This window comes from Hakea prostrata, chromosome 10, assembly GCF_041222555.1.
Source record: "Hakea prostrata isolate BN-2017 chromosome 10, UWA_Hpros_2, whole genome shotgun sequence".
In the NCBI taxonomy this organism is placed as follows: Eukaryota; Viridiplantae; Streptophyta; class Magnoliopsida; order Proteales; family Proteaceae; genus Hakea; species Hakea prostrata.
This window is the reverse complement of record NC_142609.1, coordinates 49,627,397-49,653,390: the sequence shown is the minus strand read 5'-3', so window position 1 is coordinate 49,653,390 and position 25,994 is coordinate 49,627,397. Positions and strand designations below refer to the sequence as shown.

Below are 25,994 nucleotides of genomic sequence, written 5' to 3'. Positions count from 1 at the left end.
TTACAAAATAATAAGCCCTGACAGAGTCAGTCGGGTTCGGCTTTAGCCCTTGGGCCAACTTGGCACAACCCAACTCAACCCTATGGTGGTTTAATTCAACTAAAATAATACTTAAGAGTTGTTTAATTCCAAAATTGTACACCAATGTAGCGTTTAGCAGTACACTAATGTAAGGATAAGAGACATCTGTATTCAAAGTGGGCTGGGTTGTGTCGGGCCCTATTATGGTTGGGTTAGGGTTAGTTGGTCTTGAATTTCAATTTCAGTCTCTAAGGTAGCATTGGGGTTCAAGGCTAGGCCGGCCCAACCCAGCCCTTTGACACCCTAGAGAAAAGACACCTATACCTAAAACTTGTTAAGGACAAAGGTTTCAATTCATATGGTGTGTTTTTAACTAAAATCGAAATTGTCCCACATACTGTATCATATTCTATGGAATAAAATATGATACAATATGTCAATATCGATTGAGAAAGTTGTATTGTTTAATAAAGGTACAATACTGATATGAATAAAATGATATCACATCGATACCATATTGAATTTCAAAACTATTTTGTATCAAAGAAATATGATACCATAATGATATGACATACTTATATCGTCTGATACAGGTGCTAAATGCTGTAAGATAAATTTATTTGACACCTTGTCAATACTATACTAAATACCGATTCCTTACCAAATCGTCACCCTTAACCCTATTCTCACATGTTTACCCAAAAAAAAAAAAAACCTTTTTAGTTGATTTCTACCTGAAAAAGGCTTATCCAGTTGAACCGACTAGACCGGGTAGGGACGGTTAACTATTTCTCAACTCTATGTAAGAAATAGAGTTTGTTTGGGTCATGTGCATTATAGTCAAGTCACCTGTCGGATCAAAATTTCAGTAGAAATTTTGATGTTGACCATTGTAACTCAACAGTTGAGATTCAATTTTAACCGAAATTTTAGATCCGACCGTCTGAAATCTCGACTTAACGGTCGCATGACCCAAGATAAATAGTATGAAAATGCTCGTGACACGTTTTCTGATTAAAACACTTTTTTCTTTTTTTTTGGGTAATCAATTAAAACTCCATTGACTTTAATACTAATACATTAATCCCGGGAATTGCACCGTTCGTCAGAACCACGAAGTTGGTTTTGACCGTTAGGTAATTTGTTTTGAAACCAGTAGTGACTACTGGGACATCTTCTTCAGTTCTTATTTCTTCTTCGTTCATAACCTCGTACAATCGACGAATGATTCATTTCTGAGGTACTTCTTCCCCTAACTTTATCTATCTTTACAGATCTCATTGCTTAAATGATCCTTTTCTTTTAATTCGAATTATTATAGGAAGTCACAAAGTGGATCCATTTATCTGTTTTAATATGAATTCCATCACTGGTGACAGAATGACCAGATTGTTGGATTACAAAGATGATATAGACTTGGATAATATGTTTCGTGATCCGTTCTATTGATCAATGCATCATGTAAGATTCTGTGAAGCTAATTTATCTGTAAATTCCCAAGGGGAAAAAAAAACCCTAACAATTAGTTGGATTAGATTATGAAAATCCTGGTTGGGATATTTGTCGGCATATCTGATGCTTTGGATCGTTATAGGACTAAGCTTAGTATCGAGTTCCCACGGCAGATTCATGTTAATTTCTATGGTTTCTGTAACTTAAATGTTGTGAGCTGTGACCCGAGTAAAGAAAATGATGCATTTTAATAAAGAAAGAAGAGTCATTAGGGAAGGGCTTCTTGATGTCTTATAAATTGCAGTTAGATTTTATTATCCTATCTGGTGCTTTGATTTCAAATTCGATGCCTTAATGAGTTCTTTGTTTCCTTCTTATTTTTCCTCCTGCTCACTTCGCTTTCACATATGCAGTGTCACAACTAAGATTTTGGTAACATCATATTCAAGCGATTGGCAATTATATTTCTGTGGAAGTGGAAATGAAAGAGAGAAGCACTAGTATACACACTACTGCACTCAAGCGTATTTTGGTCAACTGTGCGTCTCAGGTAATATTTCACTCGGGCTAATCTTCCATATTCTAATGTTCCATTACGTTAAATATATTAGAAATGCTCTGTGGAGAAATAAGTAAAATTAATTGCTAAAAATATAAATGGGAAATATAGATACTACTAGTATGCAACAACTTTACCAGATCCAGGAAGTGGGGAATCCTCAAAGAGAACAACCTAATGGGAAAGAGTACAGGTAGATTATCACAATATGGATACCAATACATATCAACTGTGTCGAGCCAAAACACGACCAAAGGCCATTTTTGGTTGGTTGTCTGTACCAGATTGGCTGATCTGCATCGGTGTAGGAATCAACTGACACCAGTTAGAGATCCTCAACAACAACGAACACCAACTGACACCTTTTAAATATCCTCAACAAGGAATTATAGAATATGAAAAGTACAAAGTCAAAGTCTGTAGTACTTACTTAAATCCTCTGCAAATGGATTGGCTGGGCACATCGTCCAAATGAAAGAGAAATAATGGTTAGCTCATAATGTTGGCTTTTCTGTGAAAATCTTATAAATGCTTTACCTTTATCTGGGTGATTCTTTTTAAATGAAAATGTTATAAATGCTTTCACTGTTGTTGGAGTGAGTGAGTTTCTCAAAGGGAACCTTAAACTGTTGGGAGAATTTTTCCTTAAAGCATCATGCTTTTGAATGCTGATCGAGCAAATTAATTGGCAAAGATAATAACAAACATCCAGAAAAAGATAGGCATTTTTCTTTGGATATATAGTTCTCATTTGCATTGTAACTCTCCTGCAAAGTGAATATGTTCTGCTTGATCACTTCAATTTTGATACCATTACCAACTCTGTAGGCACAAGAATATGGAAGTTGTGTTGCTGGAAAAGTTCCACAGGTTGAACGTGATATGTGTATGAAGGAATTTCTTTCCCTAAAAACATGCATGCAAAATACGGTACTGCTTCCTTATTGATGTAGAACATATTGTTCTGTCCCTGTAAGAGAAAATTTGTAAGTTAAGTCATCTATAGTTGCCTTGATATTAATATATTCTGTTGCATAACAGGTGAAAGGAAAATTTTAAGGTTGAACCAGCTGAATTCCTCTTTGGACGGCCTGTGGAAGCAGCCATATATCTCCACTGCCTCTATTTGTAAAGCCAGGAGGGAAGAAAATCAGAAGAATGAGGAGAACAGTGCTGCCTTCTCAATCTATGTAGTCTTTGTTGACTTCAAAATTTGATGAATGAGACTTCTTTCTTCTTTCTTCACATTTATGTTCTTCCCTTAAAGCTCACAGCCAGCATTCAAAGGCCAACTACAATAGTATTTACGAGACTCTGCCAAATTCTAATGTGAAGGCTGAGATACAATAACATAGTGTTTATTGCCAAGTTCTGCCATGTCCAGAAAGGCATCAAGTGCTCAAATGAGTGTCGGGTTAAGTAGATCTGGTGCTCTTTCACATGTTTACATTAACCATCCACCTCAAAGATGTAGCATTCCTGGATCTAGAGGTCTATTCTATGATGATGGGAATAAGTTTCTACTCTCTGTCACATCTGATCAGGTATTGGTCTACATTTTGGATGAGAAGTATAATAGATGGATAAGAAATATAGACTTGACTTTGCATTGTTACCTTAGTATTTATCCTATTCTGTAACTTCCTGGAAGTCATAACCCTGAACCCTACTCCCTTTCCCCCAGTCCAACCCATGGTAAATGTGACTCTGTCCTTTTCAGAGGGTTTCATTAATCTCTAATTCCCAATTTGAATCCCTCAACTTTATCCTACAAAACTCTAACCTTATCTTTTCACCAACCACATACACTAGCTTGTAATATGGCAGACTCTGTCATTTGTTTGGATGTGTGTTGTCTTACATTGTGTAGATCTAGATAAAATCTGGTCATTTTAAATTAGCAAATATTTGACTATCTAATAAGGGTGAACCCTGTGCATGAATTTCCCACTATTATGGGGCATAATTTATGCATAAGAGGACATGAGTCAAAAAGGAAGATGTCTTGTAGTTCATAGCTGGACGGAAAAATGATGAAGAAAATCCTTATGGTGAGTACCTCATATTTGGACATGGATCACTACCAAACATAGATAAGCTGGTGATGGTATGATGGACTTGGTATGATTCCACTGATTTTGTAGGGTCAGCAAGCTCAAGCATCAGCTCAGTACATGCCAATGTATGAATAGTGCCTCCAAAAAAATATTGACCTTGGGAACTAATGCAAGCAATAAATGAGGGATGAATATAAAGTGATGGTATTTTTAGCCTATTTTTGGTTCTTGAACTCTCTCTCTCTCTCATGAAATCCATTTTTTTTGTTCTTCTTGTCTTTCAGGTTTTTGCATGGAAAACTGTTCCACTTGCTCTGTTTGATTCTCCTACATCTGATTCAATAGGTGAAGGGGAAGTAATTTCTATTCGATATTCACTAGATGCAAAGGTTATTGGAATTCAACGATCCAATCTTGAGATTGAGTTCAGGGAAAGAGATACTGGGGAGTTTTTTATCCATAAGTGTAAATCAGAATCTGAGAGCATTCTGGGATTCTTCTGGACAGATTGCCCATCCTGTAATGTTATATGCGTGAAGACAAGGTACATGCTACAAAATCCACCAATTAAGGTGCTATTTTATATGCAGTAAATGCAACTTTTAATTATCAAATAGAAAAGCACAAGTGGAATTCAGTGCAAGCTGTTAGGTCCAACATTATGTGATGGTGATTTTTGCTCTTCATTTGCAATCTGATCTGTTGGAAGATGGAGGTGTTATTTGGTGTTGATGCCTCTCTCCTACACTGCATCTTGATTTTGTTTCTTTCTGTTTTGACTTATTTAATTCTCTGCTAAATAATGAGTTCTCTTTAAACTTATATGGGAGGCCACAGTGATATCTGGATTCTGGAGTCAAGGACTGTAATGCTCCAGTCTCTTTTGCTTGTGTATGTGTGGTAACATAAATAAACAGGTTACCAAATGCACATGCTCCTGCCGGTGTAGGTTCTGGGAAGGTCAGTATATATGCAGCCTTACCCCCAGTTTGTGGAGAGGCTGTTTCTGAACTCAAACCAACAACCACTGGTCCACCCCTGTATATGTGGTTAACACAACCTTGCATATATTGCAAAGACCTGGTCATATGGCTACATGTTAAATAAATGTCAACTGGTTACAACTAAGGGATCATGAGTTCAACTCACCTTCAGCCCTTAAACCCACTTAAAAGGCAGCGTGAGGGGGAGCAGGTTGTGTCCATCCTTCTACATGTCACTCTGAAGAGTGAAGTACATCACATCATTATTTTTTTGTTTACCCTTTTGAATTTTTTTAATTAGTGGAGATGAAAGTTTAGAATTTGTAAATTAACCCCTACAAGAACTTGTTGGGAGAATTCAACAGTTCCCCCTCTCTCTTCCTCTGCTTTCTCCATGTAGCCACCCGTTCCCACTTCCTCACCCCATCCTCTGCATCTCAGACCCCTCCCCCTTTATCCAGAGAGATATGGCAAAGAACAATGATAAAAATAAGAATATTTATCCTTATTCTCTCTTATCTTTACCCATCTTTTCTTGTCCTTGCATGGATTGAGAAACCTGGATGTGAGGGATGAAGTATATTTATCCTTATTCTCTCTTATCTTTACCCCTCTTTTCTTGTTTTATCCTTCTTTCTCTTATCTTCTTCTTACTCAAGCTCTCTTGTAACTGCTTTTGTGTCACTTCAATTGTATTGCTGCTACATTGTTTCAACAATATTTTTCTGTTGCTGCATCTGTCAAAGGACCAGGGATCAACTCAAGTTACTTCTAGAGTTGCTGCTGCTATATTTCCCATTCGAGTAGGCTGTCATTGTCTGTCTGACTTCTGATTGCTGCAATTAGGATAGCTTCACTCCAACCCCATCACCAAACCCTGCTGTGTTTGAATCACTTCATTACACCTTCCTCCCCCTTCATTCCATCCATCCATTGACCTGTTTATTTGTTGCTTCACCAACATCCATATAAACATTCTATTTCGTTCCCCTGCCATTACTTCATCTCTGTCCAGCCACATCTTACCAAATGTGCAGCATAGGCTCACTTCCATCAGGCCTCCATTTGATCTCTGTCCGAAGCCAAACTGTTGGCTGATAATGACATAAGTTTCTATTTTGGTGTTTATCTAACAACCATCAGAATCAAGGGAAACTTGCAGTGGAGTTTCATGTTTGCACAAGCCTCACTCAAGTTTGATTATTTTTTAGTGTCTGGGTTGGCTAGGAAACCTAATTTTCTGATTTGTCTCTTGTTTCTAATTTATTTGGTTGGTACTCTTTGGAGCTAAATTAGCCCTAACTTTAGCTATACATTTTTATTTGGGGGGAGGGGTGGCAGACCAGCAGGCAGACAAAGCAGAAGAAGAGATAGAGATTGAACCTGAAACAATGCCCTTCAGTGAGCTTTGCTATGCTGCTCTGTTGGAGAACTCTCTTCCATATTTTTTATGTATGAATAGGATGCTTTACCAGATATATTTTTCATTGTAAAACAGTTAAAAGAACCTTGAACGTTCATTGTAAGAAGATGAGAGACACGATATGGTTTCTGTAAGGAGGGTACTGTTTAAGGTTAACTAGACCTAGATGTTCCACTTTTTCTTCAAATATGAGCTACAGCATCTTGAATATACTTTTCTCCTTCATTGCATGTCTCAGTTCATGCAAGACTTTTAGATCTCTTGACCTTCCAGTTATTCATATACCTTGTTCTAAAATTTTCATTTCATTACAGTGGCTTGGATCTGTTCATATATAAACCTAAGCTGAAGGCACTCTGCTTGGTTGAGAAAAAAAGATTAACTGTGAGCTGGTATATTTACACACATGAAACTCGGACGGTTCTTCTTGCCTCTGGAATGCAGTGCAAGTCTTTCACCGGATATCAGGTAGATCCACCAATGTTGATTACAATAAGGGCTTAAAAGTTGGGGATTGCTGTTGGTTTTGTTTTGTATCATTTGATGTTTCTTAATACTTAAGGGTAAGTGCATTAATTTATAACAGTTAATGCAACACATGGTGGTTGATTTCATGTCATCTACCTCCTAAAATATTGGTCGAGATGCTAATATACTGCTCTATTTTCGGGCCCTGGTTGGCTTTTAACTTGTGATTTCATAGCACCAAAAATCTCAGAAACCCAAGGTTTCAAAATCAGAATCAGATCGGTCTATGCCCAGTGGATTGGGAGGTCACCAATCTAGGCAGTCTTCCTCAAACGGTGAATGATATAGGCTTGTAGTCTGATGGATATTGGGACTGAAGGCACCATCCCAGTCTCTGATACTGTTCTTGGACTGGACCACTTCCACCTTTAATTTAGTAATGATCTCTTTTTTCCTGCAAACAGTGTAAAAATCGCCGGTTATCACTATTACAATACTTTGCTAACAGTCTTGGTAGACTAACAAATCAAAGTTCTGCTGCATTTCTTCTTATCTTACCCTGATATCGACAATGAATCACACTGATGTTCTTAGATTGTACAATAGTCCTCTGATTAATCATCTTATCTCTCTTTGTTTCAGTTTTCATCTGGAGGAATCATTCGCTTGCCAAGGTTTGAGATGGCTATGGCAAAAGGGGGGCAAACGAGAGACCTGTCCTTGTTGCAGAAGATGTTCATATTGTTACAATGTTAGTTTTCTCTGTTGCTTTCTTTGTGCTAAGAAAATTAATATTTACCAGATTCTAAATATTTATTGTTTTTCGCAGGTATGGTAGGATATACTGTTTGCAAGTTGATAGGATTGCAATGCTACTGCATTCGTATAGGTTTTACCAGGATGCCATTGTACAACAGGTAAGTAATTTGTGGTGCTCCTGTCTTGCCGGCTCTCTTCTAAATTTCCCATTTCTCTTATAATTTACATCAGTGGAATTTAGTTTTCATGTAAAGATGCTAAGGTCGTATGAAAATCAACCTTTGAAAGAATTAAAAGGTAAAATACACACGCACGCACACAACTTCCCATGGTCAATTGAGTAGCATTAACCTTCTTCCCTTGAGGATGTTGACGGATGAGTGACTATTGGAAGTTCCGTAATCCAGATAGGACTTTAGAAGCCCCGCATATGAAGGTTCACGCACAGAGCTCTTTATATAGTTGTTTTCGTAAAAGAGATGGGATGCATCTTCTTGAATTCCTCATTACCTTCATCACTTCAACCCCAGCCTGGCAAGCACCAGTGTTGCCCACATGTCCGGCTTGGTCTGCCTGATGCTGGATAGCCACCGACGTATTGTGTACTGTCCTAGAAATTGATGAAATTCAGCTGGCTCTTACTATGACATATTAGGGACTACTAGATGAGTCTCATTTTTACTTCTTGTCCCCCTTGGTGCCAGTATCCTTGGTCACCACAAAAAAGGCAGTCTCAGTGATGCATCCCTAGATTGAGTAGGGATCACTTAGGGGCTAGTCTTTCTAGATCTTCATACAAAAGTTAGGATTTTAGGGTTTAAGGGTTTTGGGTAGTTGATTGGGGTAAGAAGAATGTAAGTTATATTGGTTGGACAAGGATAAAACTTGTACAGAACTTAGGTGATGATATATGAGGATGGTCCCTGGTTGGAAAGTTCTAAGGGTTAGATTGGTATAGCTCTCAGTTTGAAATTTGGGTTTCCTAAGGAGTAGGAAAATAGAAAGGAAAAAAAAAATTAGGATTGGGGAATTTAGAAGGTTAGAAGTTAGAAAAAGGAGAATTGGGGTTGGGGATGAATTAACTTGCTTTTGTTGGAGATATTCTTGAGCATCAGGTATAATGAGAAAATATAATTTTGGGAGAAGAAAAAGGACATCTGGTTGAATGAGGAAACATATTTTTAGGAGAAGACGAGAAAAAGAGAAGATAAAAAATTACATAAGAGTGAGGGGGGGGATGCTATGTCATTGTACCTCACCAGCAGCAATAGCCAAAAGTCAAAACTCAATCCATCAATACATTATGTAATTGATGGAGGAATATATATATATATATATATATATATATATATATATATATATATATATATATATATATGTTGAAGTATATGCAAATTTGGACTATTTTACTGTTCACGTTAACAATAAAAGCTGCATTAGTGTTCACGTGAACAATAAAATCTATGTACTGTTCGCGTGAACAGTAAAAACTGCCAAAACTTATGTAGCAATACTCCTACATTAGAAATAGAAAGTCAAGTAGCATCACTAGCATAATACTGTTCACGTGAACAGTAACGCAGTTTTGACTGTTCATGTGAATAGTACGTAGCTTTTATTGTTCACGTGAACAGTAATGCAGCTTTTACTGTTAACGTGAACAGGAAAATAGTCCAAACTTGCATGTATAAAAAGATTGCTAATCACTCTAAAAACTCAATAAAATAAATAAACTCAAAACAGAATTCTATCTAGTTATTAAGTGTCCTAATCTAACTCAAATACTGATATTAACTACTAATTCCATGTAGTGGCATTGCCCATAAATGAGCCGCAAAAAAAGGTGGCTTAATGTATATAGAACCCATGCAAGGACCAAAATTAAGTATTCAAAGCCCAATTGACCCTTTTGGACATTCTTTGGTGCATCACTCAGAAACTATGTTGTAGGGTCCTGTACAAGACATTCAAATGGAATCAGTGTTCTGATTCTGGAAATTCAAGTAATATCTGTTGCTTACTGCTTGGCTATATGAAGAGTCAAATATAAGTAGTAGAAATTAATCTCTGCATGTATTTCTGGAGAAGCCAATTTGTTATTTCATTAACTCCTCAGAAAAAACTTCCTTTCTCATTATCTTCTGCCAGGATGTATTTTTCTTCATTTGAGAACATTTCTATCCACATCCCAGGGTTCTTTGCCAATTTATTCAAGCAAGATTGCAGTAAGCGTTGTTGACAATGTGCTACTTGTCCATCAAGTTGATTCCAAAGTTGTTATTTTATATGACATATTTGCGGATTCCTGGGCACCAATATCTGCTCCACTTCCACTCCTACTGAGGGGACCAAGGGCTAATGCCTCATCTTCTCAATCAACTGGTAGGGATATAGTCCATATAGAGGTAAGTCAAACAAGCGATCATGAAAGAATCATCTATGGGGATGGGTGGACTTTTCTCATTCCCGACCTTATATGTGATGCTGCTCATGGTACTTTGTGGAGGATCCATCTGGACTTAGAGGTAACCAGTGTTTCCACTTAGTTGTTTTTGTTAGTTACTAAGATTTACCTCATGAATTTATGAAGTAGCATCATATAATTTTCTTCCTTGTAGGCCATTGCTGCCAGTAACTCAGAAGTGCCCTCTGTTCTAGAATTCTTGCAACGTCGTCGACTGGAAGCAAGTAAGGTGATATTCTTATGTTATGAACTTATGATTATGAAGTCATTTAGCACTGCTTCCCGAACCTACTCTATCTGGTGCATAAAACGTTAGTTATAGCACCTATTGATGCTATAAACCATTTGATTTACATTGCAGGCTAAGCAATTATCCTTGGCGATTACTTGCACAATAATTCTAGAACGGAGACCTATACCCTTGGTTTCTAGAGCGATTGATGTGCTAGTCACTTATTACTCTCACTCACTTAAAACTGGAAGTTCGCTCGTTGGAAACACAGTTGGTGAGATGACTTCTACTTCTGGAATACAACATGTATATAACTCCAGAACTGGAGAAGGCTCTGTAACCAAAATTGCAAGAAATGGAACATCCATGCATGAATCTGCAAATGCAAGTAGAGTGGACAGGGTGACTCAACAATCTAGGATTGGAGATGTGGAAAATGCATCTCTGGATCTTTCCACAGGTTTGACCTTAAATAGAACCTCTTTGTTTTCAAACTCAGAGGAGAGTGTTGGTTCAGAATCAACGGAAAACTGTTCAGGACTGCCTTTTGAAAAAACCCAATCCAACAATTTTCATTGCCTAGAAACTAAAGTAGGTATGGGGTCTGAAACTTCTTCTGTTGTGGAGGCTAAGCAGTCAACTTTACAACCACGGGTGCTTGGTCCCAGAGGCAACCCATTGAACTCTGATGTTTCTGGGCAGCAGGAATCTCAACTTGCTTCTCCAACAATATCACCTGATGAGATGTACAGTTTTGTCTTTTCCCCTGTAGAGGAAGAAATAGCAGGAGATCCTTGTTATTTGGTTGCTATTATTGTTGAGTACTTCCGCAGGTATGCTATCTAGTATTCCTGGACTGATGCTTGCTTTTATCTAATCCAATTTAGAATGAATGCTACAGAAACAATTACGGTACATGGTGCTTAAATTTGAATGCTACAGTGATCAGTCCTAAAGGGGAATGCATGGTGTACAGGACTCCCACAACTGTGGGCATCTAGGGAAGATAATAATGTAGCCAGCCTTAACCCCTGCTTTCGCAAACAGCTGCTTCAGGCTTGAACACATGACGATTTGGTCAAGATAGAGTTAGGATCACTTCCCCTTGAGGGTAGTATATAACACCAGACCCACCCTCTTCACCACATAATCAGGTGGGATCCCCACCTCTAAAAGCTGACAAGGTGGGATACCCCCCCCCCCAATTGTATGGTAGAACTAGAATCATCAAGATGGACTAAACTTTACTGTACTGCCAGCCTGTCCCCTTACAATGACCGATTCTAATGGTAGAAGTTTGTTTTGAGGTTGCATGGACCCATATTTTCTTTCATCCCATGAAATCTTAATCTTTTTCCCTATTTGCAGTGCTGCTTTGGAAAAAATCAAAGTTCATCCAAATCTGAACATCTTGACCATACAGTTGCTGGTCCGCAGTGAACACTATGTGGAACTTGGGGTGTTCATCATGAACAAGGTCCACTTTTTTACTTAGCTACTACAATCTTGCTTGTTGTCATAGTTCATTTATTACACATTCATTATTCATATGCATGGTGCTATTTCAGTTTCAACTTGTAATTGGTACTTCCATGAGGAAAATGTGTAATTTGAAATCATTTACATGTATATCATGTGTGGCCGTTCAGTTTATAGCTGTAACTGTTTTCACTCTCTTTCATCTTTGTTGTTAGTATTACTGTTTCTTATTGTTGTTGGTATTTAGTCACAATAGTAGTATGAACATCATTCAGAGGGAATCCCCCTCCCCCTTCCGACTCTGCTTGTTTGGAAGCCTCTGATACTGGGCTCACCCTCTTTTAGTAGTATTAACATTATTAGTTGCCTTTATTAGTCCTACGATATTGCTTCTGGCTACTAATTGTTGTTCTTTGAATTTTGACTTGTATTGAGTCCTTGTAGAGGAAAGAGTTACTTTCTATCATGTGGTGAAGGAACTGTATTTTACTTTTAATTCATGCAGATCCTTGAGCCCTCAAAAGAAGTTGCATTGCAACTATTAGAGTCAGGTCACCATAATATCCAGACAAAGAAGTTCGGTATGGATATGCTGAGACAGCTATCATTGCATCATGATTATGTGTTGCATCTATTGCAAGATGGGTATTATCTGGAAGCCCTACGTTATGCACGAAAAAACCAGGTAATTCTTACTATAAAATTCATTTGAGCTATTAGATCATCTTATCATTCATGAATTTACAGGTGAACACAATCCAGCCTTCATTATTTCTCGAAGCAGCATTTGCTTCCAATGACTTGCAACATCTAGCAGCAGTCTTGAGGTTCTTCACAGATTTCATTCCGGGCTTCAGAAATACATCTGATTACAATACATATTACCGCATTCTGAGTGAGATGAGCTCATCTGTTGCTGCTTAAGGGCATCTATATAACTACTAGCAGATGGAATGCAAAATATCAATCCAAAGAACAGGTAGTACCATACCCCCGCCCCTTTCTCAACGGGAGGAGGGAAATGAGGCCAGCCGTTAGCAGCTTCTTTGATCCCAGTGGCAGCAATCTGATCAACCAGTGTTCACCATCTAGTGAATGATCAATGACATCAGTAGATGGCCACCAGGAGAAAACAAAATGAAGCTTTGTTCACTTCCTCTCCAATTTTCTCACAGCAACCTAACATTTTAAGATGAATTCGCGCAATATATTGACTACAGTGCACTAAAGATTTTAGACCTTGTGGTTTTACAAAACATGCCAAGATTTGGTTTCTGTTCTTTTTTCTGGAGAAGCCCGTGGCAGCAGCTTGGTTTATCAGATAACTGTTTCACAAGAAACTTCGTTCCATGGCACCAAACTTCTACAGAAGCAGTACACTTGCCATGTTTGTCTCTCCACCTAGATTCATATACACAGAGTAACCTTTGTGTTGTTTTTCTTTTTCTATTGAAAAATATGAAGACTTAAACCTTCTGCTATGACCCATATAATATTAAAAACCTTTGGTTCATTTGGAACATGACAGCCATCTTGAGTACTAGGAATCGTTTCTCTCCACTGCTGCACACAACTTGTCGAACTCTACTTCTTGAATTTACTGTTGAAAAGATAAGGATTTTGCAACAGAAAATTATCTATTGGAAAATTAATTCACTGTAACAAAAGATCAATTTAAAGATAATATATGAAAAATATATCGTCGTATGTCCCATATGATTCAAGTTGCTCATGCAAACTTTAAAATCAAATGAAGCTTCAGAGAGATTTATCATTCAAAGTTGCCTCTGGTCACTGTACACTCCTCATTTCACCACTTTCGTTACTCAAAATAATATAACAAAAATGTTGTCGAAGTTGTTTCCAAGGAAGAATAATATTGCTATCCCTTTCTATCGGTCACCTCTTACTTCTTTTTTTTTTGGGGTAAAGGTCACATCTGTACTTAAAATAACTTTGTTGTTCTCTTGTGTTTATCAATCATTCAATAACACGTTATTGGTGTGCTTTTCTATACCACTTTATCTTAAAAAACAAAAAAAAAAACCTTTACCCCAGAGATAAGAGGTTGAGTTTTTTTTTATTTTTTGATAAGAAATTTTCATTAAATGAAAGAAAGAAAGAACAACCCGCGAACCAGCCTAGGCAGGCAGGCAGCTAGAGAGCATATAACTCCTGAAGCCAAAGAATGGAAATAGGCCAAACCCGTCGTACACAGGATCGACAGGGCCCTCCTTGCAAGAACATCTACAACCGCGTTTATCGCATAAGAGGTTGAGTTTAGTGCATTGACCTATATTTTTCAACTTAATAAGAAACGTTTTATAAATTAATATTATAGTTTTAACTTGCAGACATGGACGATACCAATATGAAGTGTTGATTATAATTGATTGACTGTGTAATAATATTATCCAAATGCTATAAGTATATGTGCAAAAAATAAAATTTTATTTATCATTTAAAAAAAAAATATTAGAAAGTTGTGTCTACCTCTTGACACAAACGTACTAATACTAATCTTGCCAAGGAGTTTAGGGGTAAAAACATATAAATAAAATTTCAACGCACAAAGACTATTCTCTAAAAAAAATCTTTTTATTTTTGGGTAGCATCTAAAAACTTTTCAATAACATTTACATCCTTTATATTGCAAATCATATATCAGTCTACCCTTATTGAGGGGAAATGGTAACTCAGCATTTATTATATTTTCTAAATATCATTAATGCCCTCCTTTAACCTCAAACCCATTTCAATTTAATTTAAAAAAAATGGAAGAGAGAAAAACCGTTTTGTCCTCCATTGGGTTACAATGTCTGATTTTTCAGATAATTTTTCAAAATTTTTTGAATCCCCTGGAGACTAAGGGCAAAATCCCATCTATAAGCTGCCCAAATGAACCTCAAATTCACAAAACAAAACAAAAAATAAAATCAAACTTTTTTTTAACTTATAAAAAGATTTAAAAATATACTTAGGAAGATGCTTGTACTAGAAAAAATTTGCAGGGATTGTAAATATCATAGTTTATAAACCCTAAGGGTTTATATCTACTTTACAGAAAATATCAATATGAAACTTAACACAGAATTCCCTTGCCAATCTTTATTCTGCATGAGAAATCACAGGAAAGCACATATGAACCCACGTACAATTATTGAACTTGGAGAAAGAAAGGAAGCTAGAAAGATCAAGTTGGAGAAAGAAAGGAAGATAGATCAAGTTGAAAGTCTTTCCTAAGTTGCTAGAGCTTGAGTGTCAAGTCTATACCCTCCGGAATATCTTCATTGTCATATTCTTCATTCTTGGAAACTCCCAAGTTTGGCTCCACCATTAGATCAAAGTCTTTGCCGTCTGGTTTATGTTCTTCAATTCCATGTTCTTCACCACGTAAAACCCCAATCCCTCAGAGTCAAGTCTAAGCCATTTGGGTTGTCTTCTTCTTTTCCATTTGCATAAACACGTAAAGCCTCCAAGTTTGGAGGTGTAGCTAGAGCTAAAGCCTTCCTTTCCTCAAGAGAAAGGATTGGTGGGCTGATCTGAACCATATCCGCTTCGTCCTCCGACGAATGCAGAGAATAACGTTCGAAATCACTGCAACCTTCAGCTATAAATTCATCACATTCCTGCATGAAATTTTCTGATCGGGTCTGAAATGGTTCTACATTTCCAGTACATTGAGCTTCGTTGCTGGTTGATGGAGCCATTGGATCAGACATTATGGTGGTCAAATACGAAAATCAATGAAAGAAATCGGAAGAGTTTGAGAAGAGAGAACTCAACAGAACCTGATCAAAGGCTGAAAGAGAACAAGGAGTTTGGTGACTTTCACTACCAATGAGTGCTTTTTATAGCATGAAAAAAAAATTTAACCAAAAAAATAAGTGGATTTTACGAACCTAAAGCTTTACTAGGTAAGAATATTTTAATATCTGAATTTAAGGTGTGATATGGATGCTTCTTTTCCAAATATATACATGCCCTCTCACAATTTTCCTCATACTCAAATATTCAAATGGTCTGTGTGTAGTCTGTTCCTTATACTCAAATGGTCTTACATGTCCATAAATTCAATCCAACGGTCGATTATTTTAAAATTCAAAATCGATCTACAGATCATGTGCAAACCAATATATAATCCAGCAAAGAAGCAATGAATGCGAAGAAATCGATCTAATTATCTCCATGTGATATAAATGATGCCCAATTAAGAAACCATATACTAGAGCTACTTCTCACCAACGGATCTATTTCTCACCAGGGCAGTATGCCATGATATTTCTCTCAATTTCTCTCGTATATGTATTTTCCCATTTTATTTTTGAACCACATACGTTATTTTATATTATTTTATTTTATTTTATTTTATTTTAAATTTATATAAAATATAAATAATTAATTCATTTTTAAAGATAATATCTATAGAAATTTTATTTTACAAATTTTTTCAACGATTCCAATTCCATTTTGATAACATAAGGTCCCTTCCTTTTTAAGGTCAAAGTAAATTACACATAAGCTATAGATGGCATACAGCTTTACACAACTTAGAAAGAGAATTAATGAACAAGAAACATTGTAACTCAAAAGAAATATCTGAAATATTAAAAGATGAATTAAGTGATCACAAGCTAAATGAAATTAATCAAACATAATTATGTATGTGGATGTCAATACAAACACAAATTTACACAGCAAGGCACAAGATGCAGTTTTGAAAATTAAGATATTTTTTAAGAAAAATTAAGAATATTTGAGTGTAGTAGTAGTGCTTAGTTAATACTATCGACATGCACAATGACATATGTAGGCTTTATGTCAATGGACACTTTTGATTAAACTAGATAATTTTCATATTTGTGTCTTCAATCCTTACAAGTAAGTTTTTTTTCTCTCTCTTTATACTTAAAAAGTGTAAATTATGCATGTCACTCTAGCTAGCTTTGAAAAATATATTGCTATGTGGAGGTGTGATTCTATACCACATGTACCTAAACAAGATAAATTTTTTTGTAAAACCTGAACAAGATTAATTGAATAAAAGAAAGCAGTGACGGAATATTGGAGGAACGCACTTGGTTGCCGATGTATGCCCCTTCGTATGTCTCTACAAAATGACACTATTCCCTCAATGTGTGACATATGAAGTTAACTAAGTTAAGCCAACTTTGTGCTTAGTTTACTATCTCTCATGGCCACCTTGTTTTAAATATATGCTTATTAGTTTCTATTTATTAAAACAGGAACTAAACTATAGTTAGCATACCAATAGTGAAAGAACATACTTAGAAAGAGAATTATTTTTCAGTTAATAATTTCCAGTTTACCATATGCAAGCAGAAAAACTCTAGGAAAACTTTAATCCTCGTATATTGAATTTGCAAACTAATAACGTTAGTATAATAATGTCGATAAATAAATTTCAAGTCCTTTTTAGGGCCTTTTTGGCGTCCATATCATTTTTCTTTTGCCTTATTTTATAAGAAATGAATACAAGATTCTTGCTTAAAAAAATAATAAATGGTTCGGGAACTTTTTTTTTCAAATAAATTATAAAGTAAAAAATAAGTTTAGTATATCAATCAAAATAAAAAATGATAACATATGGTTAGTTGTTTTTTGGTAAACGCATGATTAGTTTTGGGGTGAGAAAAAAGGAGGAGAAACAATAAAATTTTCATAAAAATAATATGTATTTATTATCATACCCTTAATTTGCATTTAAATTTTAAATATGATGAAATTTTGCAGTAATCCTTAAAACGGAAGTAACTTTCGATAGCACATCAGAATTGGTACTTAGTTGCAATGAAGTAAAGTAAAGGTTACTTCCTAACTCTGATAACTCCTTGTGACCAGGTTAAAAGTACATTTTTTATGGAACTCTCAAGGGTGACTCAAGGCATATATAAGCCCACTAACATTCTGAATGGCATCTATTTGTGGGGGCGAGAAAAACTCTATAAAAAGTAAGTTTAGTTCCTATGCCACTAAGCTGTGGCTCAAGTACAGCAAAATTGTGTAGGAAACATCAACATTGGCAGCCAGAACCCAACAATCAAAGCCAACAATATCTTTTGACCCGCAGCAAATTACAAACCCTAGAGTCCAAGAGAGAACCACTTTGTTATGTTCAGTGATAAAACTGCGAAAAAAAACTCTAGCAATCATAAAGAATGTTAATCTCCACGTTTACTTGCTTTACGGGGAAGGAAACTCAAAACTTAAATTTACAAGATTTCTTGGTTACAAATTCCTGGGTCCTATTAACAGAATTTAAATATTTGATGTCATAAAAATTACCATATATAGGAGAGCATAGTCGACTGAGGAGCGACAGAAAAAGACTCCTGGAACTACTTTCAGCTTAAACCAACGGCTGTACAATTCAGTATTGGTAGCGAGAGCCAAATTTTGGGGTCCTTGTGACTTTGTAACAACCCATTCTTGTGTGAAGTACGTCCCTGTCATTTTATCAATCTTCATGACAACAAACGCTCGATGAACATTGATAGCCAAATCTGTTAAAAGTTCGTATAATCAAGATACCGTGCGACCATAGCAAATAGAAGCCAGATAGAGATTCTTTGCCCATTTGTCCTGTATACATATAGCCAAACAATCTTAAGGTCAGTAAAATATTACAATATAAGTATCCAACAGCAATATCCATAAAGAGATATACAAGTCGTCCCAACTAAGCAAAGGTCAAATTTGAGATGTAACCTAAAGATACCATAAGCTCACTACTTTGTAACAGCTTCCTATATGCATATATATTTTGTGTGTGTGCATGTGTGCCCGTGTATGGCAACCTCCAAAGTTCCTCCTCTTTTACTGAACCTGGTTTATGATCCATCAAAGGCCTGCCAAGCTGCATGGCTGAACGGGGGTACATTTCTCCACAAACAAGGAACATCGTCTTTCAGGGTTCATAATGCAATTGTGTAGTTATAATACTGTTTCAATTTGGGAATTCCAGCTTTATCCTTCTTCTTTTTGGTTTCTTTGTTCACAATTGAATTTCATGAGTAATAGATAGTTTTCATTATATACTTTTTAAACCATAAAATAAGGTCATCACCTTAACATGAGTACTTGGAAACTGAGATGTTCGCAAAGTCTCCTGAGTTTCATCACCAGGTTTAGGTTTGCGCTTTGGCACACTTAAGATAAGGGCAGCTTGATCCCAAGTAGCAGCTGTAGCTGTTATTCGATAACCACCATCCCAACGTCTGTGAATACCTTCACTTGGGTAGAGAAAGTCAAGCTCAACAACCTACAAAAACCTGATGTCAGACATCTTGACAATAACATGCCAACTATTGGGGAAAAAAGGTCTTGAGCCTGTGCAGAAAACTTCTATACGCACTATATATTGACAGATTATATGCTACAAAAAGTTATAATTCCAAATACTTACAGAATTTATAGACTGAAAGAATGTCAGAAACAGTTGAAGGCATTTAATGGAGATTTCCATCAAGACACTCAAAGAACATTATTCTCAAAAAATGATAAAGAGGGGATGGGAGGTATATAACAGAGCAACAACAATCATATAAAAGCTGAACTCAACCTGATCAATGAAGCCAGCATTTCGAGACATAACAACACCCCATCGGCATCCCGCTGTTGCCATTGAGGTCACATGGAACCCTTCTCTCCACTTCTTGTTTATCCATTTGAATGGGAAAGAATCACTGACTTTGTAGGACTGCTGACTGTACTGGGTCCCTACAGAAATTGAATCCCAAAAATTTTGGCACCTGTTACTGAAGATGGACAATGAAATATTGAAGTACACAACAGGATATTCATGCAAGTAAAAGCGAAGGTCACCCTCTTTCTCATCCCTAAGTTCCTAGTAAGTGGCACTGCTTATACCTTCCAAATGTCTTGAGGCAAGAAGATTGGCTTTCACCAGTTCTAACCAATTTGCACAAGAAAGCCTTTTGCTATTATAAGAATGGAGAACAGAATGTTGACAGTTTTATTACTGGAAGTGGAGATTCAGGTTTTGCTTGTTCAAAAATAGCAGACCATTCACCCTTTTTTTGCACAGAGCGATCGCATAAATAACCACGCTAATCCAGGTATACCGCTTGCAGCTCTGAAGGTAGCCTTTTTTTATAGAAAGAAATATCTTGTGCACATGGTCTATTGTCTTGCAGTATGTAAACCAAAGATGTGTAAACCAAAGACAATTAAATTTAGGAAAAAGGACCATCACACAACAGATACGTGCCTGTACCCAGAGACAGCTGCACGTTAAATGGACAACTGAAAAGTGGGGAAAGAGGGTGAATGGAGAAAATCATATAATCAGAAAAGGCTTATGATACTTTGAGCAATTCTATTGATGTTTAGTCAGCTTAAGAGAAGCCAAACACAAGGACCAACTAACTGTAACAGCCAATGAAGGCAAATCCCATCAAATGAACAGGAGCAAATTAATCCTACTGATGATTTTATTTTGATGAGCAATAGAGACGGGAGAAAGCTGAAAAAATATGCACATTTCACTCCTTTACTGAGAATTGGAAGAGGATAACATGTGTCATGAATCTTCTTATTTTTGAAGAGTTACAACTGCCACTTGATGCTTTTTTATTTCTATATGGATCCGCATATAAAGAATAGCAACCAACTTGCAATCATTGGTTAACCTAGTATCATATCTACTAACATTAGCAGTGAACATGCAAATAGAATCCACCCAGACCGTGTTTAGTAATGACAGGAAAAATATAAAGTATCTTTGGTGATCAACATAACCATGAGTAAAATTTCACTTATGTTTTTTGTTTTTAAGGAGCGAAAGAAAAATAAGAAGCTAAATGTGGAGGCACCTTTGGACATGACGACCAGAGAACTTCCATTATTGGCACCAGCAATTGAACTGATGTAGTAATTCTTCTCCCACTGCTCCATAATCCATTCCTGTGATTGATTCAGAAATATTGGGATAAACAGTTGAGCACTCAACTCTTCAAAATTATTTCAGTTCATCAAAAAGGATATATATACTCTTCCATAAAAACAATTCATACCTTGTGTAAGAAGGATGGCGACATTTCATAAACTTGGGATGAGAAACCAGTTCCAGCATCCATGACGAGTGCCCAGAGATTGGAAGAAGAAGCCACACAACTTATAAGCAAACCATCTTCATTTCCTTTTTCTACATGTTGTGTCAGTCGTGCATCGGCCACATTATAGTGGTATCTAAATAAATAAAGCATCATGTCAACAAGCAAAACTCAATTAAAATGTAATCACAATAGTGAGGTCACTCACCATAATATCATAAAGGACTAAGGTGTTGTCGACACTTGATACTTAACTAATTACCATTTAACATAAAAACAAACAAGCATATCCAGGTAGACACACAGAAGAAGATCAGCCCCTGTAACATACTAATACATGAAACTAGTTTCCACTTCCATCCCTGGTTTTTCCAATATCATGACAACTAACAGAAATTGGCGAGCTCTTAAACCTGCCACAATTTAAAATCTCCCCATTGGTAGTTTTCTCCAATTTCATTCAACTGAAGCCTACCATCCACTGACGTCTCAAAAAAACATATATACAATACACTAAAATAATAACAACAAAAATTACCCCAAAAAAAATACAACACAATACATCCCTGAAAATTACACAAATTAAGCATACCTCTGTTTCATTGGCAGCCTGGCATTGTAGACTGAAATCCATTGAGTGGCAGGAACTCCTATACGGACCTTTTTCTTTGGTAGTGCATCATCGTCTTCATCGAAGGTTAACCTACCCCTTTTCTGACCTACCTGATAAATAATCTAGCAAGTATTAAATAAATAAAATATCGATAAAAAATGTTAATCCACAATTTAGACATTTTCAGATGCATCCATCTATTTAGCCTACCCCATTTCAGACCTACCTGATAGATAATCTTGCAAGTATTAAATAAATAAAATATTGATTAAAAAAAATGTTAATCCAAAATTTAGACATTTTCAGATGCATCCATCTATTACCTTCTGAGCACCATCAGTATTAATTGGCCTTATTGCAGGATTTGGCCCAATCAACCCATCAAATAAAGAAATTAACTTGGAATACTCTGGCTCTTCATCAAATTTCATGTTCACCACAACCTCAAGAAATTGCCTAAAAGGCGGAGGGCAGAAACAACACAACATTTCAGGTGATGTGGCCATCTTTTTCTTGCAAACAAGGAATGATTTATTATCGCCCTGAAAAAATAACAGCCATACATCAAACACTAAACTCATAAACAAAATTGTCTATAGTAGGCAAAGTAGAACTAGACACAGTACCTGATAACCTTGCCATGGCAACCTCCCTCGGTGAAGAAAGAGCAGTGTATATGCAAGAGATTCTAGATCATCCCTTCTACTCGCAGTCCTTCCTAGATGGGCATGAGCACTAGCATAACGAACAGTTCCTCTGTGGCAATTAAATGGGGAAACACAATAAGGGTTAGAAGCTGAACCCCCTTCACATTAACAATGAACAATAACAATGAACAACAACAACAACAACAACAACAATAATAATAATAACAACTCATGATGTAACAAAATAAACACTTAACCTAAACACATCAGGCCGTTGATCATAATCTACATGCTGACCACTAGTGCTATCTCTCCATCTTGTTGCTGTAAGTTAAACAAAAATAAATTAAAGCGAGTGTTACAGAGAAAGTAATAATGACAAAAATTGACAAGACATTATGTCATTCTGGGTGAGTGAGCTTGTGAACAGTGAACTTCCCCACCTAATCCAAGATCCACAAGAAACAACTTCTTTTCCTGTGAAGTAGCTGGTTGACCGAGTAGAAAGTTCTCTGGCTTTACATCTCCATGGACATAACTAATGTCAGACAGAGGAACCGTGTGAAAAATAAGACATCAAAAAGAAAGAGTCAAACACATTCTGCAAAGCCATATAAACAGTCCTGCCAATAGAAAGTGAAAGATAGGGCAGATAGGCATCAAATTCTCCAGATCATCCAATCCATGCTGTTAAAGAGAAGACCAATCTGATCTATCATATCTAGAGGAACTGACCACTCAGCAGCAATATTGGGATTTAGCTCACTGGTCAGAAAATCCATATTGATTTCACATGCATCTTTCTAGGATTAAGAAAAGACCATGAATGAAACAATAAAAAAAAATAATACTTACCCCTTCCCATGCATGTTTTCTAGGATCGATATAGACTCAACTGCAATACAAGCTACCATTTCAGATGACATCCTGCACATTTTTTTTCCAAATAGCGGGTATCGGATGTCAAAAGACCAGTGCAAAGTAGAGAACAAATTTCAGGTACATTAATATATATTTCCTAACATATCACAGAGAATATGGACTATAGAAGAACAATGCACCAAATCTTCAGCGACTCCACATATATATAAATCTATAAGGAGCATAATAACCAAAATAGCATGAATCATGTTTGAAAATTCTCATGCCTGTAGTCATTAACATACACATTATGAACATCAAGATTTTCAGGATGAAGCAACCTCAAGGAGAATCAAGATTGGAATTATGTTTTATGCATGATGATCTAATAAAGAAATACTGTCATTTTATTATCAGTTGATATGCAATCAAATACCATCCTTTGTATTATCTACTGATATGCAACCAATAGATTAGTTTCACACTTAGTTGGGAAAGACCTTTAACTATTCATTATTGTCTTGAATAGAGTCCCAATGTCTGTTGGAAATGTACAAGGCACTAAGTCCCACTGGGAGCCCAGAATGTGCACAACCTCTCTACAGAAGGAGCTGTCTATAAGCACTTAAAAGAAACCTAACAAAATTTGAATGAAGCTTTTGATTTTATGCCAATACTTCAAGATGTAATTGACCATAATGAGATGCTTCATTGCTAGGGGATATTATTATCTTAGATAGTGAGATATTGGTCGAAATCTAGGTGAAATGCCAATTCATATCCATCTTTTCTTCTTGTATGCGCTCAAAGAATGTGTTAAAGAAATCTGTTCTTAATATTAATCCATCCATACATGTGATCTTACTGCAAATGATCCTCTTGCTAGTTTCGTTGGCTTGAGATCAATTCTGCATTACCATTCTAAGTTTCTTCTAGATTAATTAACCAAAGCAAAATCAGACATTAGGTTAACACATGTGCTCCGGGAAACGATAACTCGCAGATGAACACTTTACAACTCAATCAACAGTGCTATGAGAAGAATATCATATTATGGAGAATACTCACGACTGCCCTGAAGAATTCCATGTATCCCATAAGCTTGGCCCTAACATGTCCATGACCTGCAGATAACACAATGCACCCACTCATTAAGTCTTCTTCACAACTAGAAAACAAACCCCTTAGTAGCATGAAGGACAAAGATTCATAATCAAATTAGACAGAAAGAAATGAAAATAATTTGTCATTGGGGGAGTGACAAGATTGGCTAAACAACCAAAAGTTCTACAGAGAAGATCAGTCATACCATTATATAATAATCCCCTTGCCTCCCTTTGAAGTGTACCTTTGGCACTCCGTGAGAACCGCCAATATAGCTGTTCAAATTTCAAAAAGAACATGCTAATTTCTAAGAAAACTGAGATCATCATCAACAACACTAATTCTGATGACTACAATAGAAATTACAACTCAAAAATTATTATAACATAACAGACCTGTAAACTTGCCACTCATATGGAGGTCCATAGTTACAACCTTTGCTGCTTCTATGTTCAAATTTAAGCGCCACCTGTTAGAAACATAATAAGCAAATTAAAAGCAAGCAACATAACCACCCACGAAAAACACAGCCAAGCTCCCAAAGGTTAAATTTACCTCCATGGGCCCAGAGCCTGCAGACCGCTCATTCCCTCCCATAACACGACGACCCACAAACACCTGACCAAACCCCCCTTTGCCCAGCTTCCTCTCAACCTTATAAACTGGGGAGCCTCCTACTTGAACCTGAGGTATACGAAGTTCAAACAATATATCAAGATGAAGTTGAAATAATGAAAATCCATTAACAATAGGATAATCGGGTCCACGTTAAAATAAATCTGTACAGAAAGAAACGCAATTATTAATACCAAAAGGAAACTAGAACTAACAATCTAGAGAAATAACAATCACGAAAATGAGAAGAGTAAAAAATTTAATGAAAAAAGACGCTCCAAATCTTCTATTTAGAGAGAGAGAAAGGGTTACAGCTTACCCTTTCAGGAAAAGGGGTTGTGCTCCCTTCTTCTTCCTGCCCACCAATCTTGTTGGCACTCAAACCACCGCTATCATCTGCCATCGCTTTTTTCTTACTATTCTCGGCCCTAACTTCGTTCCCTAGATTGCCAATTCGATCTTTCCCTCGCCCTTTTCCTTCTTCTCGAAGCCCCTTATCACGATCGCCACCAGAATCACTTTTCTCCTCCGAAATCTCAATCAGCGCAGCTTTGCCTTGATTTTTTGCGGTCAACCTCGTTCTGGGCTTCCCAGCCCGAGTCTTGACCCCAATTCGAACAGCTTTACCTTTTGCAGCCTCCTTAGCCGCAGCTGCCCTAGTTCTTACACAATTATCGGCCACAGGTTCGGCAATCTTAGCTACTCGACCTCTCGGCTTGCGCTCCTGATCTATGATCGGAGCACGGGCACGACGTACTCCACTACGCAGCTCTGGCATTCTTCACCCATACAATCCAGAAACCCTACTTCTCCAAATCTGAACATTATCTTCTGCTCCCAGACTTTATCTGAATAGTTTCTCCCCGAAAACCTAGAAATCTCATCGTCAAAAAATCAATCCAGTTGTTAACAGAAGAAAGAAAAAGAAGAAGAAAAAAAACCCAAATATGGAAAATCAAAAATAATTTGGCGATCGAACTTTAGCAGATAATTAGCACCGCCTTTGACTACAACAAAGCTTTTCTTCCCCTAGGGTTTTTGCATGAATCGGAAAGGAAAGGAAAGGAAAGCAATAGCGAGTAGCGGCTGCAGGACAGAGAAAATGGGTGTAAATGCAATTTCGACAAACACTTGACATTTTCTCTTTTTTGTTTTTTCGGTA

General features: G+C 36.7%; 2 protein-coding genes across 2 annotated transcripts; one reads left to right on the top strand and one right to left on the bottom strand.

Moving 5' to 3' along the window:
• Positions 1-1,289: 1,289 nt before the first annotated feature.
• LOC149003746 (uncharacterized) lies at positions 1,290-13,739 on the top strand. The gene is given in 15 exon segments (XM_089136871.1): positions 1,290-1,482; positions 1,887-2,023; positions 2,861-2,962; positions 3,074-3,576; positions 4,374-4,633; positions 6,810-6,963; positions 7,606-7,660; positions 7,663-7,714; positions 7,793-7,880; positions 9,915-10,247; positions 10,341-10,415; positions 10,548-11,251; positions 11,787-11,895; positions 12,403-12,582; positions 12,645-13,739. Coding segments are annotated over 12 exon segments (2,355 nt in total). The 5' UTR covers positions 1,290-1,482; positions 1,887-2,023; positions 2,861-2,962; positions 3,074-3,408; the 3' UTR covers positions 12,822-13,739.
• Positions 13,740-17,349: 3,610 nt separating this feature from the next.
• On the bottom strand, positions 17,350-25,994 carry LOC149003745 (casein kinase 1-like protein HD16). Its single transcript, XM_089136635.1, has 16 exons — positions 25,152-25,994; positions 24,773-24,901; positions 24,613-24,686; positions 24,423-24,492; positions 24,182-24,237; positions 23,108-23,179; positions 22,696-22,790; positions 22,510-22,576; positions 22,232-22,361; positions 21,929-22,147; positions 21,585-21,715; positions 20,954-21,128; positions 20,753-20,843; positions 19,480-19,637; positions 18,985-19,179; positions 17,350-18,500 (listed from the first exon to the last, which is right to left on the bottom strand). Exons 1-16 carry the CDS (start codon positions 25,608-25,610, stop codon positions 18,441-18,443), a joined length of 2,181 nt encoding a protein of 726 aa, XP_088992761.1. The 5' UTR covers positions 25,611-25,994; the 3' UTR covers positions 17,350-18,440.

Bases quoted from the DNA above. Each gene is read 5' to 3' on its own strand.
- LOC149003745 (XM_089136635.1), bottom strand. From the start codon at position 25,610: ATGCCAGAGCTGCGTAGTGGAGTACGTCGTGCCCGTGCTCCGATCATA. The intron at 24,238-24,422 runs GTATGACTGATC...TGTTATCTGCAG, and splicing joins AAGGGGATTATTATATAATG to GTCATGGACATGTTAGGGCC. The intron at 18,501-18,984 runs GTGATGACCTTA...ATATGTATACAG, and splicing joins TTCCAAGTACTCATGTTAAG to GACAAATGGGCAAAGAATCT.